Source organism: Micropterus dolomieu, linkage group LG12 (assembly GCF_021292245.1).
Source record: "Micropterus dolomieu isolate WLL.071019.BEF.003 ecotype Adirondacks linkage group LG12, ASM2129224v1, whole genome shotgun sequence".
Lineage (NCBI taxonomy): Eukaryota > Metazoa > Chordata > Actinopteri > Centrarchiformes > Centrarchidae > Micropterus > Micropterus dolomieu.
The window spans coordinates 31,159,651-31,180,128 of record NC_060161.1 but is presented as its reverse complement, the minus strand read 5'-3'; the positions used below and the strand labels follow the sequence as shown (position 1 = coordinate 31,180,128).

Below are 20,478 nucleotides of genomic sequence, written 5' to 3'. Positions count from 1 at the left end.
TTAGTTTTAAGACTTTAAAATTAAATAGGCTTTCTATTAAAACATTGACTTCACAGGAGTGAAACTAGCCTTAGACTTTCAGGATCATCCACCCATTTGATCAATTTATAGTCTGTAAATTTATTATTACTATGAGTTAAAGATATATGCATGCCTAATCTGTGCTTGCTTTGCTGTGCATTTTGTCTTTATATTTATGATTTTAAAAGTTAGTTATCAATCCTGACTTTGTGTCTTGACTAACACTCTGGGACCATGGTCATCCTGTATATCCAATCCATACTGTTCAATTAATCATTTTAAATCTTGTATTCTAAAATTTTAAAGTAAACAAATCAAATCATCAATTTCTGAATTCAAAAAGACCTTAAAATATCTGTCTACCTCAAGCCTATTTTGTTGTGAAAAGCTGACTGCAGGTGGATCATAATCTCCACTGAAGATACAATGAAAGAGCAAAAAGAAATTGTGTGAAGAAGTTGTGATTGATTTACTAGGGGGTGCCCTTTGTATTTGTATTTTGTGAATAAAGGGAACACTGAAATTTAACTTTATGGAGCACTTTATTTGAGCATACGTTAACACAGTATAGTAGACATAAAAGGACAGCCTCAAAAAACATAATATAATTCATATTTACATATCTTATACAACAATTAAGAATTTTAATTAAGAATCAATTCTTCATCACAAGTACAAAGAATTGTAAATAATGCCCCTCCACATACAACTCCAGACATCAAATCTTATTGTAATACATTACAACATGCAGTACATTTTTTAAAATAAAGTTTAGATGTTTAACATCTGTGGAAAGCAGAAAATGCAGCTTTTTACCTTCATTTTCACAAAGAAAATCAGACTGAGACCAGGGTTTGTTTTACAGATGAGCCCTGTGTTTAGCATATAAAAAACATAATTTAGAAATAAAAATTACATTCAACAGTAATGTGTTCATTCAGCATTTAAATTGTCCAGTAGAAACATTTCCTGAAATTTATTGTGTTCAAAGGCTGTTCTCTGTAACTGAGTCGAAGAATCCGTAAGACCAACCAATCTTTGGAACGAGTCAGATAACTTATTTATTATACGTATTTTGCATGCATTACGTAGCCTTAGCCTTTAAAAGAGTTCCACCACACTAGATTGTACAAGAGACAATGGTATTGACAATAAGTATTTGTAAGATGGAACACGTTCTATAACAGAACTGATGATTTTAAGGCCATGATGCACTTTTACTGCTTTGTGTTTAGCTCTGTGCTCTTCCTCATGGTACTAACAGCTCGGATTCCTCTGGTAAGTCTGCCAAGAGTGTAAAGCGGTTATTAGACAGGGTTGTAAGCGCTGAGGAATGTCTGCGCTGAAGCTTGGGAACACTTGGACGAAGCTGAGCAGTGGGCTCACTTATGGAACGACTGATCTTTTTCTGTAAAATGTTGGCTGAAAAAGAACCAGACAACACTGGAACCTTAAAGTTCAAAACAGCAGGGCTGCTGTTGTTATGACGTTTTCTTGAGACTGGGCTGTCAGATGCTGGATTGCCGTGTTGTTGTGAGATGCTAGGAGTCAGAACCTGATTCTGGGGTAAGCTGTGAGCTACTGGAGGGTTGCTGTCACTTGAAGCTGCAGGACTGCAAACAACATTTGATTTCAAGTCACGTTGCTGTGGGCGGTTGGTCTCCTCTTTCTCAGGAAGCTTTGACTTGAGGTCTGCCACGACTCTGGTCAATGCCTCAAAGCTGCTGTTTTCCACAGTGTCAGCACTGTAAACCCTGGCTCTCTGCAGAAGCAGTTGATTTCCAGAGGTACCACTGACTGTAATTTGATCTGACGACTGCCTTGTCACAGACTGTTCTTTTCTTTCTGCTGTGTGAATTTAAAAAAAAAAGGCTGTTAGTTTCACATTAATCTTTTATTGAAGGATAATTCCTTCTGCCCAGATCTCATGCAGTTAACTTGGTGAGTACAATATTGTTATAAATGATGAACATCATGCCAAAACAAAGAAAATACTGCTCAAAGTGTAGTAGGTGCCTGGAATTATCCTTTAAAAAGTCGTGCACAGAATTAGCCTGACCTTCAGAGGTTGATTCCTTCTGGTCATTTTATTTTTGCCTTCATAAATCATCAAATAGTGTACACTTAATTAAGCAAATAGAGAATGACAAGGCCTGTTTCCATATCTGTTTTATGTCAAACTAAACTCTTGCTACAACTGTTTCACAAGTCCTCTTCTTTGAAGTTCCAACACCTCAATGATAGTGATTATAAAACATCACACATTTCAAAATGGATAATTCATGTCTTATTTGCACATATAAATAATGTCTGGTTACTTATTAAAACAGACAATGTTGTCTTGCAATTTGAGGAGATTTATGATGTCATGTTTGCATTTTGATCTGTTGCCTCCACCAGTCTTAATACATGACTTTCAATGGGCCTCATGTGAGAACATTTTCATATCTATATACTAAAATCTGTCTTTCTCTTAGGTTTAAATACAAAAACTCCATGATGATGAGAATATGGAGCACAGCATGGTCATTTTGAATTTAATTTGCCATACAACTGTTCATTTTAACTGTCATTGTGTTTTCCTTGTGGTTCTTTGCATAAGGTGGGCGGTGACTTTTGTCTGACTGCTGCCTCTCAGAGTGGAGATGAGCTGCCATCTTGTGAAACTCTTATGTTACTACAAGATGTTAAACTCACCAAGGCAGAAGTCTATGTTTGAGCAAGCACTACATTTGCACTGCTTTTTCTAATCAAGAAGGGAGTTCTGATATAAAATACAGTTTTGTCTCAGTGTTAGCGACTTACCAGATCTGCCACATCTCTTCCATAACATCACAGCTAATCCACATAATGTTGCAGACAGAAGTAAAATGGCCTCTCCAACAGCGATGGCAGTCATTAGGGAGCAGGAACGTACGTAGTCATCTGATATGACAATAAACATGATGCTGGCATAAGTACATTATCTGGTGTTTAATAAATACAATAAATCCCACAAGGAGACAACATGACTGGACTGTTATCAGGAGCAGATTTCAGTTTGCTTTCTGCTGCCTGCTATTTGTATCCCTCCAATCAAGAGGATGAGCTTCTCTTGACAGGCCGTGGTGGCGTGAAGTCTGTACATTCATTATGTTCCATTAAATATCAGACACCACAAACATGAAGAAATATGATGATGAAACTCTGCTGTAACAACTTAAAGTGTGACCTGAGGTGTGTTGTTTAAGCTGCAGTTTACCTGGTATGAGGATCTGAGTGTCCCTGGTCTGGTTGATCTCTGGCTGGTGAACTATGCAGGTGACCCTGTGATGATAGACATTCGATTAACTTTAAATTTAGTTTATGACAAATAGTTTATGCTCTAGACTTGGTCTAAATGAAAAATACAGTGAGGTAACTTTGGCACTATTTAAATAAAATTGTAGTGAATGATCATACAAGCAATGTTTTTATATGGATGAAAACGCATTTTGTCTTGTTGAGTCACTCTGTGTATTTGTAACATATTAATATTAAGAAAATGTTTTTTTTCACCAGTATGACATCATGATTCAACCCAAATTTGTGTTAACTGCGGTCATCCCCTGGGGGAAACTGCACACATGAAAAATGTGATTAATGTCCCTACTTTATTTGATATAAGCACACGGGGGCATACTTCACCAGTGTTGCATCACACTACCAATTTATTTGATGTTACATCTGTTTTCTTATTTGTACTAAAAGCCCTTTGTGTTGGGAAATTACCTTTCCTCCCAAATACAGTGTCTGATTTCATGTTTTTGCACATGAGTTTGAGATCCGATGCTAAAAGCCAAACTTTACATACAAACATATGAACTGAAAATATTTTGTTATGTTTTATGTTAGTATACATTTACGCCTGAATAATAATCTGAATTTAAACCTGTTGGTAGGATGCTGGAGAGTCACTCTTTGTGTCACAGTGTAACACCCTCTGGCATCTTGATCTCTTTTTGGGGCATCAGCAGGGATGTTGTTTCCCTCGTCATCCACAAACGTGAGCTCAGACTCGGGCAGCCAGCAGTCCGCCTCACACTGAAGAGTCACTCCTCCACTCTTGGCTGTAATCACTGAGAGTTTTGGCTCAGAAACTGCACCTATAAAAACAAACAGTTACGCAAGGCGTGAGCTTGGGATGTTCCATTCAACATTTCTGTAACACCATTTCAAATATTAATTATTTAATGAAAATATTCTCAGAGTCCTGCCTTTTAAAACACAGTCTGACTCACCAACAGTGAGTTGGATGGAAGCTTCCTTCTGCATTGATGGAAGGATGCATAAGTATTTTCCTGCATCAGTGATTTTCACCCTGAAGATTTTCAGGGAGACGTTTCCTTTTGTAAGTTGATCCACAAACATTATTGTACGATAATGATTGGATGGATTTTGCCTCTGAAACATCAGTCGTCCATCGTGGTGAAAATGGATGTACTTTGGGTCCAAACCAGGTTTGGTCCACACCACTGTCTCAGAACCAGCACTCACTGCAGGTTCAAGGTGACATGGCAAAATGACATCATCACCAGCCAGGGCTACGATTGGTTGATGTGAACAAATCAACTCTGACAGAGCTGCAAAGACAAACAAAAGAACAAACAAGAAACAGTATAAAAAATGTCATCAAAATTTAAATTTATTCTAAAAATAAGAAATTCTTTAATAAATATATCAGAGCTGCATTAAAAAAACAGGGAAAACCATCAAAATTGTTGTCTGTACAATTATGGAGCCCCGGCCCCTGGGAGCCAGGCTCAGTCTGACTCTTCACATTTTGAGCTTTGTTTAAACTGTAGGGTGTTTTAATATATCTGGCTGGATACGTCTTTTTGCTTTCTTCTTCTTTGTTGATCACAGTTTTTTTTTCTGAGGCAACTTGTTGCATTATCTAGCTGTAAAAAGTCACATAGAGATTGAGACTGGGAGTAAAATATTCCTAAGATCAGTCTACAAACAGGGGGAAGTTCAGCAACAACTTGTCATTGGCAGTGAAAATACACTCTGAATCTGATTCTATAAAATAAATTTATTCAGGAGTTTTTCAGTCCACCAATTTGATTAGAAGATTAGAAGATGGTTCCCATAAAATGTTAGAGACATTCATGCTTCCCAGATCCTTCTTACTTTGATGATCCCCTGACTTTTCCTCTATTCCCACCATATGCTCACGGTTGTAATATGGCCAATACTTTGGTTTTTGACCAAATAACTGTGAAACTAATGACACTCCCATCAGCCTCAGCGGTGCTTTGTGTTTAGCTAAACTAATATGGTGAACATGGTAAGCATGTTAGCATATTGGCATTAGCATTGAGCTCAAACCACAGCTAACCTCACAGAGCTACCAGTGTAGCTGTAAACATATGGAACAATTGTAAAATTGTGTGATACATTTGCTAAATTGACAATAAATTTATAAATTAGTTATGAAGTGAATATTTACAGTGCCCCTCATTTGATGTGAAGTTGTTGTTGTTACAGAAATGGATAGGAATAATTCTAGATAGGAAGCCTTTTGCTTCCCAACACATCAAACATTGAAATTACCTCCAACAGACTGTATTAGAAGAATGACATGATGGAGAAGCAAAACGCTAACAGTCCTGAAGGACACTCCATCACTGGACTGCAGCATCCTGGACTTCTGAAAAAAACCAAAGGCTTGTTGTTTTCATCAAAACACAAATAATACTGAATGAAACATTTATTTATTTTGTGGAGCGAGTTTCTGAACAAGGGACAAAGTCTGGATTCTACTTTTTTTTTGTTTCACTTTTTCTACTCTTTCTGTCTTCAAGCTTTAAAGGATACATTTAGATTTTTTTATCTACATTTAAAGAGTTAATGGCCACTGTAATTGTTCTTCCTGTAGTGATGCTCTGTCACATGGTCAGTGTAAGAGATAGGAGTTAAAATCCTTCTTCTGTGTAAGCATTCATTCTTGAGTTTAGCTGAAGATACCAGTAACGTGACGTTTCAGCATTTAGACGTATGAAGTTGGTCGAGTTTTTTTTAGTACCAAATTCAGATATCAATACTTTTTAAAACATGTGAAAGTAACATGGTAACCTAATGAGTAACGCAACTAGTTAATTTTAATATTAGTAATATTATTATTTTAGTAACAAGTAAAATTAACTATTTCTGATTAACTTGTCCAACACTGGTCACAAAACATGCATCTCATTTTGTCTGTGCTCTGCGGTTTAGACTGTTTAAAACAGGAAGTCCACTAGTGTGATGTAATAACAGAAAAATAAGCAAAAATCACCAATTCAACCTTCTAAATACTTGCCAGGGTCCAGACCTTTGAATTCACCCACTCCCCGAGTTTACAATTCTGTCTGATATCAGCCATGTAAAATACTATAACTGTAAAGGTCTAACTTTCAACATCAGGCTCAGCTCTAACACTTTATCAATAATTTCACAGGAACCTAAGTATTCAAAAGAAGTCTTTTTAAATTCATATAACCTACCTTTTAGTGCTAATAGTAGTTTATCTTTACAGTAGATTACTGATTAAATTAGTAAAATACTGTCTTAAGGACATTGGATCTTGCGGTATTGTTTCATCTACTTCTTCACCACTGAAGTACAAAAACGTGAAATCTTTCACTTCGTTTTTCAGAAGTTTACTTTTTTAAATAAATAGTTTTGTCTTGGAGTGCAAAATAGAGTTCAGAGTTTAATTCAGTATTTATAAAGTTTTACTTTGAAACTCTTACCTGCAGTACAAGAATGCTAACTCTCCAGTGTGATGTTGTGTTGTTCTCGTCTGGCATGACATGAGCAAGTATGAGTACTTCCTCATGAGGTTGCACAATATATGGTAACCTCATGCAATCCCCCTGCTGAGAAAAAAAACACAGTAGATTGGTGGAGGATGGTGAACTATACATTTCAAGCAAGCAATACAATATAGAGTTTGGGGAAAAGTTATTTTTTGCCATTTTGTGGCCGACCCCTTGGAGATACATAGACATGCAGGGTATCAAATGAAAGGTCTGCTCAAGCCAGATCGATTGATGCCCCATCACTGAGGGATGTTCTGTTCTCAATCTACAGGCCTGTAAAGCACGGGAGTGCTTTTGGTGACAGGAATGTTGATGAATACTCACTGTTTTTGTCAATATTTCAATGTTTTGTTATTTGAAACTTGCTTGTATGGACAGAAAAAGTGTTTTAAAGATATTGTCACAAGCCAGCTCTTAGCCCGTGACAAAAAGGAGGTGAGACTCAACAGGTTTGCATGCCAATGGTATGATTTATTATAAAAGTAAAAGAAGGGTCAAATGATCACCAATAATATGTTGTGTGGCAAAGTATGACTATCAGTTGTGTCAGCAGTGAATGGATGAGTGAGATGTGTGTGTTGTCAGAATTAACCAAAGAAGAAACACAAGACAAACCGGCTGTAGAATACCGGCCTAGGAGGAGAGAGCCCAAAGACTGATCAGACCTGGCTAAATAAGCTCTGAAAGTAGAGCTGCACAGGTGATTGTCCAGCCCAAACAGCCTCCCTGCCTGCAGCCTCCTGCAGGAGAAGGAAGCAGGAAGGGGGGAGGGTCATAACAATATCTCCCAGTAAAAAGTCAACATTTAAACAGTAAATATTGCCAAAATATGGACATTCGCCAATATTTTATGATAACTGTTGTATTTTAATTTATTTTCATCAAATTTACAGTTACAATTGCATTCTAGGTGTATTAGAAGATATTCAGTTGCATGATAATCTTCCCTATGATGGTTTTGATGGTTTATTGCATTAAAATATAGCTTTTTTTACTGTATTGCATCTCCATGTACTATAATGCTAAAATAAATGTGTTAATGTACAATGAATTTATATTGCTTAGCTTCTGACCTTTCAAAGGAGACCAGCATTATGCATCTAAGCCAAATGGTTGAGGAGTTATTCGTGATTCATTTCGGGTTTGTTATTTTTGGCATTTTTCCCAGAAAAGGGTGGCTGTGAACAACAGGTTCAAGAGTCTGTAGCCTACTTGTCACACATTTGAAAGGGCTGTCAGAAACATGTCGTACCCTAAATGTCCGCTGCTTGGAGATACTGGGGAAATGAAAAAGCATCAGCAGGTTGATGGATGTGGATCAAACACCAACACACAAACATTGCAGCACATGCTGTAATGTGAGCATGAAAAACTGTCACTTCATAAGCAATTTGTTGAAAAGGGAAAAAATTTCTCCTGTCATGGGATCGAATACACAACTTTGTAGGAGAGTGTCTTATGCTTTACCGACTGAGCTAACCAAACACCATAATATAAAGTGTAAATATTATGTCTTATGTTCTGACCCACCATCTAATGGGGAAAATAATAACAATATTATTACTTCTTCTTCTTCTTCTTCTTTGACGAATGTACGTATTCAATTTAGTGATGCTAGAATTCTACATGAAGAAGAAGAAGAACATAGTGATGAAACGCGCTGTGTAGCGCTGTTTGTCCATTTTGGGCTACAGTAGAAACATGGTGGCGACATGGCAACGTCCATGTAAAAGGACCCGCGATTATGGAGATATAAATGGCTCATTCTAAGGTAATAAAAACATAATGGTTCATTATATAAGGCCTTTATACACCACTGAAAACATAGTTATGGATCTTATGTTGCATTTATGTCCAAAAATCTTCAGAAATATTACACACTAAACCTTTAAATGGAGATTAAACATCTAGTTTGCTTAAATGAAAGATATGGAAGAATTAATCTCAGAACAGGCAAAGAGTCGGCCATTCATCTTACATTAGTGTCAGATTCATTCAGCTGTAGGAAGTGACCACTATCCAATTGTAATTAAAGTAGGCCTAAATTCAGTACTACTGCTCAAGAGACATTTAGGTATTTTAGTAATCAAGAAATAAAAAACATTCTGTTAATGATGATCATTTAAGTGTTTGTTTGTAAAGCTATTCTGGAGGCTGCAAAAAAAGTGAATGTAGAAGAAAGGAGAAGTTAGTTAGTAGAGGTTCATTTAGAGAAGTTACTAAACAAAACAAAACCAAGTCACAGAACAGAAAGAAAGGAAAAGTGTTTGTGGTTAGAGAAAAAAATAATACATTTAACTACATAAATCATTAAAATATGACTTAATGCATTAAAATACATTAAAAAGCTGCATTATTAAATTAATTGATGAATTGAAAGTACCTGAAAACTTCATAATCAATGTCAGAACCAGTTTTATTGACCAGCTGTGTTGACACATACAGTACAAACAGTTTGACTCCAGAGTAATTCTCAATGTGCAGAGAACTAATACAGGCATAAACAAATATATTAAGCTTTGCAAATATAAGTTAACTTATAACAAACTGATAACAAATATGTAGCTATGATGTCCAGGCAAGAGTTCGACAACAAACTGTCTTCATACAGGTCAGTTAGAAAAGGCACGTCAGTACTGGAGTAAATAATGTATAAAGTATAAGTTACCCTATTTACAGAAGTGAGTTGCAGATTGCATAAATATGTTGGTGCATATAAAGTGAACACAAACTAGATATCCATAATGTCTCTATTACAATCTAATATATATGATATATATGAATTATGAACAGTTATGAACAAGTTAACACCAATAATCATCTCTGAAGTCCTAACTGTCCATCTCAGCTGTTCTTGTCCTGTTTGGTGTCCGATCCAAAGAAAAGGCTCAATGATAAAGTTTATCAACAGCTCTTTGTCTCATCTGTACAGAGACTGAGAGTCTGCAGCCAGCCATCAGCTCTGTGAGGCTGCACAACGGCACAGAGGTGCTTTGAGCTAAATGCTAATGCTAACATGCTCACAATGACAAATGTGAGCATGTTAGTGTGAATCTAGTGGCATCGAATGAACTCTTCTTTTACCATTAGCTCTTCAGTTCGCTGCCCTGAATTTGATTTCCTCCGGACTTTTCAGAAACTCTACTTCCTGTCCTCACTCCGCCTGAAGTTCTTGTCATGTTGGGGCGGTGTCTTCTGTTTTTTTGCTGTGACATGTCAGACATCTTTGTCTTCCCCTTAGATCAATCTGTATTTCCCTAACCTGGTAAAAGACAAAACAGGTAATTTGTTATGTCACCTTCACGTTTGAGTGAAACCAGTGTTTACTGTTGACAGAAGACTCGAAGCAAAAATACAATGGTTTGTATCAACTGAACAAACAACCAATGATGCATGTCTATAAACCAAAGCACATTTCTTACACTCAGTCGGTCCCCTTGATAAATCAAGTGTTGATACCTGTAGAATAAGAATGAAACTTAGTTATGCAACCTTTATTCATTACAGTAAAAGAAACAGTGATAATATCCTGAAAAGACAAGCAAAGCGATACCTTGGTCTCCATCCAAGTACTGTGAATACAGCACAAAGTAAGACACCGATAAATCCTGGAGTCAAGAGGAGCCATTTCACATACCTCGACAGGACTGTGAAGACAAACTGAAATGATAAATCCCAGAACAACATGGTATTTATACCAGCTTAGGATAAATTTATGAATCATATCAACCTGAAATATAAATGTGAGTCTCTCTGGTCTGGTTGATGTCCTTCTGTTGGACTCTACAGGTGAAGTTGTTGCTGTGTCTCTTCTCCACAGTCACTCTGCTGCTGACAGTATAGAGGTCATCAGGACCTCTGACTGTCTCTGTAGGTCCAGCAGAGAGGAGGTTTCCCTCACCGTCCAGCCAAAACACCTCAGGCTCTGGATACCAGCCTGCAGACTCACACTGTAACACCACACTGCTGCTGGCTCTGTTCAGTGAAATGATGGCAGGTGAGGAGACGGCACCTAAAAATGAGAGAGAAGAGATTTAACATACTGAAAATTTAGACTAAGTTGCTGATTAATGATGTCCACCTGATACAAGTTATAATAGTTTGGCCTGATGTTTAACCAGGTTTCAGACTGAATTGTTGTGTGTGTGTGGTAAAATCATAATCTGATTGCGCCTTCAAAGAATTAGGAAGAATTAGGAAAGCTGAAGTGCTTCTGTTGTTCAAGAGAATGGACTGGATTGGTTGTGCGAGTGACAACATTTTTATAAACTACTGTGTATTTGATTAACCTTTACTGTGCCAAGTGGGGAAAAAATCTTATTTTCTAACTCGCATCAATTAAGCAAATAAACAAATTTCCAAAAATGTCAAACTACTCCTTTAAAGTGGCTATTTGTAGATTTTTCATTTAATAAATAACATTATTATAGCCAATTTGCATACGGGTTGTGACCTCACATAAAAATTAACCGTTCGCCTCTTTCTCAGTTGCTTGTAACATCCTTAATGCTGCTTGTTATGTGAAGAAATCAGGTTGGATTTTCCTGGAAATCCATTGGTTTACATAGGCTGTGGCACTCCCAAGCCTCTTGCCTGATGATGCTGAACTCAACAGCGAAAACACTAAAAACGTTAACACTCAATTGCTTCCAGCACAACATATGCTCCAACACAAACTCCATGCAAGAGTTAAAAACAAACAAAAAAATGGTTTTGCTGGAGCCCGTCAGGTCAAACAAGAATCAAATCGATTTCACCCAAAAACACGGTCAACATCAGAAAGTCTTGAGTAGCACAAAGACTGTGGCTTTGATTTCAATATAGATAAACAATAAAAAATATATAAACTAATATTACTGCAAAGTTAAAAACATTGTCATTGTGTACTTTAGTCTGCTCAAGTTAAAAAATCTTAGCTTGTTGGGCTAATCCTGGTTTATCCGTTGGAAAATACTATAGTTGGATTGGTATTGCTTTCCACAGTATTTCACCAAATGACCATGCTACTATCCTGTGTACCGGTATCATGTCAAAGTGTTGATTTTAACCTGCGAGAAATTATGTAACTGTTTTTAGTTATGCTAAAACAAATGCTGGTAAACTGTGATGACAAGGTGTGAAAGATACATGAAATTAATACAACAGACTTCCAGATCTTCCAGGATAATTTTAAAAAGTAGGCTCTTCAGAATGTTATTTTTCTTAGTTTGAGCACAAGCACACCCACACAATAACGTCCCACAGTGGATTGTTGCACGGCTCATGCCATGCCACTCATTCCCTTGCTCACGCCCTGATCTACAGTCCACAGTCGGACCCCTCTCCACCCACAAGCACACCACTGAAAACGTAGTGGTTGCAAACCAAAAACCTCACTGAAAACTACAATGTACACGGCCCCTCCAGAGTTTCAACGTGTATGTTTTAGTGCCATCTAGTGGTGAGAATTGTAAATTACAGCCAGCGGCTCAGAATGCATTCCCCTTTCCAGAGTTGTGAAGTTGTTCTTCCGATTTTGGTGTGTTCATGTGCTCTTAAGTCTCTTCTACAAAGATGTGTTGGATTAGCATTATCAGAGCATGTAAAGAATCATATCTATTATCACTTAAGTCAGCGCAACACAAATCTCCTGCCAGCAGCTAACCCCCGGGTTGACCAGGATGTCTGGTCACCCTAATTTTATTCCTCTTTTTCCAATTTTAAGGAGGGAAATAAATTCTGATTATTGCGACACCACATGAATGCACCATCAGTTACCCCTCTCTTTTACGTAAAAGAACTGACCTCCTTCCACCACTAACTCTTTCCGCATGATTACCCAAATCAGGAGCTTCCAAACATTTCGTCCCTGTTTCTTGTTCTGCTGTATTTGGTCCTGGGTGCGCACATCTCTGCCAAAACGGAAAATCTTGCAGTACGATTCTAAGTTATGTGAAAAACAAACCACACCCATGTCATATTATTGAAAGATAAATGATTAGTCAGTGTATCCACTTACCAATGACCAGCTTAATAAAAGCAGCTCGTCCCAGTATAGGCGCGAGGCATCTGTACGTTCCCTCATCAGAGACTCTTGCGTTGGAGAGTTTCAGTGAAATGTCTCCGAGCTGCAGTCTGTCGATGGACACTGATGTTCTTCCTCTGTAGGTCGGATGTTTGTGAACAACATATTCTTGACCGTTTGTCCTCACATACACAAACCCAGGGCTCAGGTCCGGCCTCGCCCACTCCAGCCTCATGTTAGAAGCATTAATCGCAGGTTCCAGGTGGCATGGCAAAATTATGTCTTCACCAACTATTGCCACTATTGGCTGAGACGGACCAATCACCTGAAGGTGATCTGAGGAGAAACACACCTGTGGTTTAGATCCTGATCTGTCTTTTTAACTGCAGGACTCTTTGTAGATCAGTTTGTGGGTCAGGAGCTACTTTCAGCACAACCATTCAAGCATCATTATTGAGAACAAGGCCTGCATCAGCCCGAATAAAACTGCTTGTGTAATTGCGAAATCTAGTGGCATGTTTGTAATTTTACATCACTCAACATCAGACTGTAGACTAAACCACAGAGCACTACATGCCTGTGAGAGATTTGGTTTCAAGCAAGTACAGTACAGTAGGCTACCATTAGAAAACACAACAACCTGTCATTGGCACTTATAATTAAATAAGCAGCTGACAATTTACTAATATTTATGATAATAGTTTTGGAATAACATTTTAAACTTATGGTCCTTTGTATCAAATAATGGTGTTATTAAGTTTTTTGCACTGGTATTACCTCCGGGTGTCTGTAACAGAAGAAGAAAGACGATGAGCTGCATCATCAGAGACAGCATCCTGAAATGTTTAAAGATGAAATAAAATATAAAATGCTATTTACACAAATAAAACGTGAAGAAATCGTGACGATGTAAACACTTCCTGTCTGACTCTAAGGCTTTTGTATGACATATTTTAGCTTATTTAACTTTCTCTTTATATTTTGTGTAGTATTCTGTTGTAAAATGAGTAAAATGTTTGTATAAAAACAAATCATGTGTCGCTGCTGCCAGCCAGAAGACTGTTGTATCTGCAGGTCGACAGTGGTTAGTGAAATGGAAACAAATGACAGTAACAGGAAGCAGGCACCATGCTTTGTTGTCCTTGTAAATGCCATACACATGATGTGCATGTACAACAAAATTTAAGTTAAATGTAATTAGAATATTTCAAAAATTTACATACCGCCATTTCATATTGTGGAACCTTTTATAACAAGCTGATGACAAGATGTTTTCTCAAAACAAAAACACGCTGCATTGTTTTTTAAATCACCAAAAGGGAAACTCTCAGCTCCTGTTGAGGATGTGAGACGCTGCTGTTTGCTATTGTGCTCATGTGATTGATACCACGTGAGCACATGTTCTTACTGTGGTTTCAAACTTCCTTTCTTCACACAACACTAAAATGAAAAGGTGTGTCTAACATCAAGACACTGTAAATTGTAACCATATCAAATACTCTCTCCTCTGACTACTCGAGTCTGAGGGTTTGCATAAGTTTTGTTGTTCCTTTTTTGTTGCTAAGCTGAAATGAGCTGAAATGAATGCCCATTTCCTGTTTAACATTTTTGCAATTTTGCATTGTGTATTCAGCAACAAACCCACTTCCTTTTGCACCTTTCATTTAAGACAATGTCATAATGACTTCATTTTGATCAATAGAGACCTGTTTGCATTTAAACCACAAGAATGTGGGGAAGTTAATTTTCTTTTGCAGTTCTGTCAAAGTAAATAAATAAAAGATTAACCTCATTAAGGAATAAACAACTGGTCTCCCATTTTATTTTCACTTTATATAACTGACTTGACATGCACATTTATATCATTAGGTTGTGGTTTAAAGGTAACAGTGTTTAGTATTTAGTTGTTAGCAGTGGAGCTGTTCATTAGGAGACCATTCATGCAGAGGAAGAGGAGATGAGAGAGGATGAAGCAGTTAATGAAGACAACACATGAAGAGCAGTTACGAGCAAAGACAAAGCAAACTCTGTCCTAAGCTCCGGGAGGATGAACACTTGGATCAGAAACATCTGGATAACATCAGGAGCCATGAACTGACACACAGTCCTGCCATGTCTCCAGTTTGCTCTGCAGTTGATGAAGATCAGGTGTAATGTTTAGCAGCTGCCAGTACTTTGTGTAGTAAAATTCAGACACAATTATAAATAAATACCCCATATAGAGTCGATCCAGTAACTCAGAGTGAAAGAAACAGCAGGTGCTGGACAGACAGGTTGTCGTCCGCTGTTTCTGCCCATGGTGCTGAACTCACCCAGAAAATCACTCTGACCCATCTGATCCATTTAGCTTTAAATGATCTTATTAGCTAGTTATACGTAGTATTTACTCAGATAACCATCACTGTAAAAAGCACCAGAGGTGGAGCAAGTATTCAGACCCTTTACTGAAGTATAAGTACTAATACCACACTGAGAAAATACTCCACTACAAGTTAAAGTCATGCATTTAAAACCTTATTTAAGTAAAAGTATTATCAGCTAAATGTAAAGTAGTAAAGTACTGAGCGGTAAAGTGTTCCCTAGTAGTGTTTCTCTATTAAATCTGATGTTTCTGGATTAACTGCTGCATTAATGTCTGTTGCATTTTACTGCTGATGTTACAGGTTGAGCACATGTTAACTATACAGCAATGCCTCAGCGTCTATAAGATCATTATACGTTTGAAGCCTTGCTGTCCTTTGAGACTTCTGCTTTCAGGTTTGTGATGATGCATTTTCCAGCTGATTCGAGGAGGGGTTAAATAGTTCATTTAGCTTAAGAAGGAGTATTTTCCAAATCTATGCAGGAACATTTTCTCCTTTAGTTATTACAAACATTCAAAATCACCACATCTGGAGATACATGGTTTTCACGTGACAGGTAGGGTATGCAATATTGCCTCCGTAAAATAAAGGGTCTGATTATTTCTTTCAGCACTGGCCATTTATTACGAGTAGAATCAACAAAATCTCTAAAAGACACAGGGTCATGTGTGAACTATTTCCGAGAGAAGGGTCATAACAGAAGTTGTGAGAGGTAGTAGAGCCCAAAGGCGATCAGGGGGGCGAGATATGAAAAAGACATTTTTTATCATTCAGATTCACAGAGTAGTGTCTTTATTCAGATAAATGCAACTGGAATGAAAGAAAGCCGACTGCAATCAACTGTAAATATTTACACAGCTTGACTCGATCTAATATGAAAATAAATCAATAATCATCATCCTTTTTTTTCAGATGCTCTAAAGAAATCAATTCCTGCGCAGTCACGAGTGTCCAAAGTGCACGAACCAGAGATTGCCTCATCTTTACGTAACATTCAAAACAACTGGGAAATTAGGATACACATTATTAAACGTCACACACAAAAATAGACTTTGAAACACGTTTCCTGACATTAACTTAGAGCTTACGACACCGGAAATGAACATGATGATGTTGTGCGTGTAGTTATTATAGGGTTACTGAAGTGTTTATTTGTCCATACTGTTGATAACGGAAGCAGTAGGAGAGCGAAAGTTGTAAACACATAGCCCACATTCTGTTACAGTGTGCGGTGAATAAAGACTGCAGCTTCTGTGAACGCACCACAGTGACGTGACGGTCAAAACAGTGAAGTGTTGTAGTGGAAAAGTTTGTAACCCGGCAGTCGCCTGATAAGACTGTTAAGAGCTGCTCGTGTTTGCAAATAAGCCTGTGTTTTTCCAGAAATCTTTCATGTTTGTTTCCAGAACAAAGTATAAAATCAACTTTTCTGTTTTTTAGTTATGCATTATCGTAATTTCCTCGTTCTTGCGCTGCTGATTTATACAGGTATGTAACAGTTTATTTATTTTTTATTGTCCTTTAAAACAGTAGGATTTTCAGAACTATTTGTCTACAACGCATAACACATGAATGTATCAGACATAAAAGAGTAAATTTAAATTAGTTTTCTCTGTTTCAACCCAAATGGTTAAATCTTTGAAGTCTGAGGTCGTGATATGACAAAGTTACTGTAACTTTGTCAAGCCACTTCCTTACCACGCAGAAGCCACTGCTGGACTCACTCTTTGATATTTGAGCAACACATTATTGCTGATATCAGAGGCATTTTAATACAATCAAGCTGATAAAAAAAAATCTGCACCTGCTTCAGGAATGCCTTTTTTTTTTTTACATTTACAGTGGTGGAGGGGGCAGGGCAGGTGCAAGTTTATAAACTTACTGACTGCACTGTAGTGTTGCAAGCCAATGCTAATAATACTGCTGCTGCTACTGTGTATAGCCTATTGTCATTTTCATGAGGCTGAACTACATTCATTATGTTCTCTTCTGTCCTTTGTATCAAGATTTGTGACAAATGTTGTTCATAAAACGTTCCAGCTTCAATCTTGATCAGACCTGAAGGTGGAAAAGGCTTGTTTTACTCTAGAATATTTCTGTAAGCTTAGAATAAGAAAATAAGAAAATCACATAGTCTACAGTGTGTCGACTAACACAAACTGGTGCATCCATGTAGATTTGTGTGTGTGTGTGTGTGTGTGTGTGTGTTTTGAAATTTACATTTCATTGTTGGCTATCTCCTGTGAACCCTATACAGTATTTAGGCTGTTGAAATGTCTCTTTGTATTTGTGCTTGTACTATGACAGTCCTCTACACTTGAAAGTGAGTGATGTGACACCTGAAAGCAAAAACATTTAATTGTGTCAGAAAGGTTTCACAAAGCCTCACAGCTTCAATATGTAATATCTACAATTGTAATTTATGGGCAATGCGAGGGTTGGCTATCATGTTAAATGTCATGAATAGTGTTCAGTGTAATTTTAATAGTCTGCACTCATACACAGTTTGGTTAGTAGGACTTGACCTACTGAAATCAATACTGATAGGACACCGGTGCCGGTGGATTTTTCCCTCTCGATGTGTTTCCCCTCACCTTCACCTGACCCCAGCCAATTATCTCTGCTGCAATGCATCATCCTCTTGGATGAGGGACGAAATGTCTTCTAGTATCTTCTACCAAGTCCAGTTGCCCTTGACTTTGACCTGGATGACTGAGAACCTTCACAGACATCTCTGCTGCACCTAGCACACTTTGTGCATCTCATGTGTTCGCTACTATCGGGCTCACAGTCGCAGACATCCAGTTCTCTGGAAGGTATTTCCAGTTTTTCCTAGTTGCTTTATGGCAGCTCGGAGGTGGGAATAAGTCACAAACGAGTGTCAAGTTTTAACCTTGAAGTCTCAAGCAAGTCCCAAGTTACTGTGATGAGATTCAAGCAAGTCATATGAAATTCTTAGGAATTACTCCAAAAATATGTTTTGCAAACATTTCAAGTATAATTGTTTTAGTATGTGAAGAAATTGCATTCTTCAAGCATGACTTGCAGGACATGAATATCTCTTTAAACTTTATAACAAAGATACTAGCTAACGTGGATATATTCACAAACCAAACACATCATTTAACAAGATATTTAGTCAGATCATTCCATTTAGACATTGCTGAATCACTGTGGGTGCTCCTTTTATTACTTTTCAGTAGTTTCAGACCTGCCCACACACGCGTGCAGGGAGAATGAATCATAGGGTGCAAACAGTTAACTTAACTTTGTCATTCCTGTCAGTCAATTTTCAGAGCTGGGAAAGTACAACATAGCTAAGGTGCAGCAGAAATGTAATTCAGTACAAGTGTTTTCAGGTGGAGATTGTTTTGAATGGAAAAGGTAGGGGGGTGTGTGTGTGTGTGTGTGTGTGCTTTATCTGTCACATAAATCAAGTCAAGCCTTTTCTCTTTCAAGTGGAGCATTTCAGAGCATTTTTTGCCTGTGACAACCTGAAATGAGCTGGAATCCTTCTGTTGCACAATAGTTGAGTTGTGACCAGTTCAACCAGATAATCTTTAATATTAAAAAAAATCACAATGTAAAGGCCTGAATGAATGCTCCAGGGGAATCGAAACTTGCTTAATATGTCGTTGCCTCATTATTGTTGGTCGTTGCCAGTTAACATGACTAAAACTAATCCAGTGAGAAACAACAACCCTGCAATAAATCCATCCTGCATTGTGGTGATTCACTTTGGAGGCTCCGGTCTGTTACTTTTGCTACTGAGAGATGTTCCTCATATTGTGTCCACCCCATTTGCATCACTGAGAGTAGACTGAATATTGGAAATGGCCCCACTATAATACAATACCAATTTTTATGTTTTCCTAGGAGAATCCTCTGCGCCTGGTTCCCCAGAGCCGGTCCTGGCCTTTGTGAATGGGGACGTCATTCTGCCCTGCAGTTTCAGGTTTAATCCCAGCAATGACTTTCCAACGGTGGAGTGGTCCAAGAAAGGCCTGCAGCCAAACGTTATCTTCTTGTACCGGGATGGCTGTGAGACGTATGAGATGAAGAACCCGGCCTTCGAGTACAGGACGAGCCTCATCATGAAAGAGCTGAAAAATGGAAACATCTCGTTAAGGATCTCCAACGTGCAGCTGTCTGATGCAGGGACATACCGCTGCATGAGGCTCTGGCAGAACGCCCCCCGGGAGACTACGACTGTGGAGCTTACAGTGGGTACGTCCAGTCAAGTTTTGTTTTTTTTTTTTAAAGAGGTTTTGCAGCTGCAGCTCACTGTCACCTAAAACTTCCCTGTTTCTATCATGGAGCAGTGTCCGAGTGCTGCGCTGCTCCTAAAACCTGAACAATGCCAGCAAATCCCACATGTATTCTATTCATTTGAAAATGCTGCGTTCAGAATAAGGCCAAAGAACATACAGAATGTGCTGTTTATATGACTTCATCAAATTTGTAAGAATAGTGGAAAATTAATTTGCTTGTAAACAAAGTGAATGATTATGTTGATAAAACTTAATCACAAGCAACTGACCTCATTAAGGCCTGAGCACGACCCCACCCTGTTTATTCAGCACATATTGCTCAGGGAAAACTTTCTGTCCCTGCTGTCTCCCTTGAATACTCTCACATGTAGAACATAACTACATGCAGACACATGGACTTTGGCCTCTGACTGTCACTATTAAGGCAAACAGTTGTAACCTTTATGTTGCTGTGTAGAATTGCGTTTAAGGACATTATTTAATAATGAAAATAGATGCAGCACTATATATATATATATATATATATATATATATAGTGGGTACGGAAAGTATTCAGACCCCTTTAAATTTTTCACTCTTTGTTTCATTGCAGCCATTTTCCAAAAATCAAAAAAGTTCATTTTATTTCTCAGTAATGTACACTCAGCACCCCATCTTGACAGAAAAAAACAGAAATGTAGAAATCTTTGCAAATTTATTAAAAAAGAAAAACTGAAATATCACATGGTCATAAGTATTCAGACCCTTTGCCGTGACACTCATATTTAACGCAGGTGCTGTCTATTTCTTCTGATCATCCTTGAGATGGTTCTACACCTTCATTTGAGTCCAGCTGTGTTTGATTATACTGATTGGACTTGATTAGGAAAGCCACACACCTGTCTATATAAGACCTTACAGCTCACAGTGCATGTCAGAGCAAATGAGAATCATGAGGTCAAAGGAACTGCCTGAAGAGCTCAGAGACAGAATTGTGGCAAGGCACAGATCTGGCC

At 37.9% G+C, this 20,478-nt stretch overlaps 3 protein-coding genes across 3 annotated transcripts in view; 1 reads left to right on the top strand and 2 right to left on the bottom strand.

The window, feature by feature from the left end:
- Nucleotides 1–646: 646 nt before the first annotated feature.
- On the bottom strand, nt 647–5,683 carry LOC123979905 (butyrophilin subfamily 3 member A2-like). The gene is made up of 6 exons (XM_046064014.1): nt 5,596–5,683; nt 4,281–4,622; nt 3,932–4,145; nt 3,263–3,327; nt 2,827–2,946; nt 647–1,869 (listed from the first exon to the last, which is right to left on the bottom strand). The coding sequence occupies exons 1-6, from the start codon at nt 5,681–5,683 to the stop codon at nt 1,271–1,273; spliced, it is 1,428 nt and encodes a 475-aa protein (XP_045919970.1). The 3' UTR covers nt 647–1,270.
- Nucleotides 5,684–9,243: 3,560 nt separating this feature from the next.
- On the bottom strand, nt 9,244–14,098 carry LOC123980357 (butyrophilin subfamily 1 member A1-like). Its single transcript, XM_046064704.1, has 7 exons — nt 14,073–14,098; nt 13,627–13,685; nt 12,844–13,185; nt 10,576–10,857; nt 10,399–10,492; nt 10,268–10,304; nt 9,244–10,107 (listed from the first exon to the last, which is right to left on the bottom strand). The coding sequence occupies exons 1-7, from the start codon at nt 14,081–14,083 to the stop codon at nt 10,021–10,023; spliced, it is 912 nt and encodes a 303-aa protein (XP_045920660.1). The 5' UTR covers nt 14,084–14,098; the 3' UTR covers nt 9,244–10,020.
- A 2,437-nt stretch (nt 14,099–16,535) lies between these two features.
- LOC123980346 (butyrophilin subfamily 1 member A1-like) overlaps nt 16,536–20,478 on the top strand; it is a 9,957-nt gene continuing 6,014 nt past the window's right edge. Inside the window, exons 1-2 of the mRNA XM_046064689.1 lie at nt 16,536–16,700; nt 19,089–19,439. Coding sequence (XP_045920645.1) covers nt 16,655–16,700; nt 19,089–19,439 — 397 coding nt within the window. The 5' untranslated portion in view covers nt 16,536–16,654. The remainder of the gene's footprint in view (nt 16,701–19,088; nt 19,440–20,478) is intronic.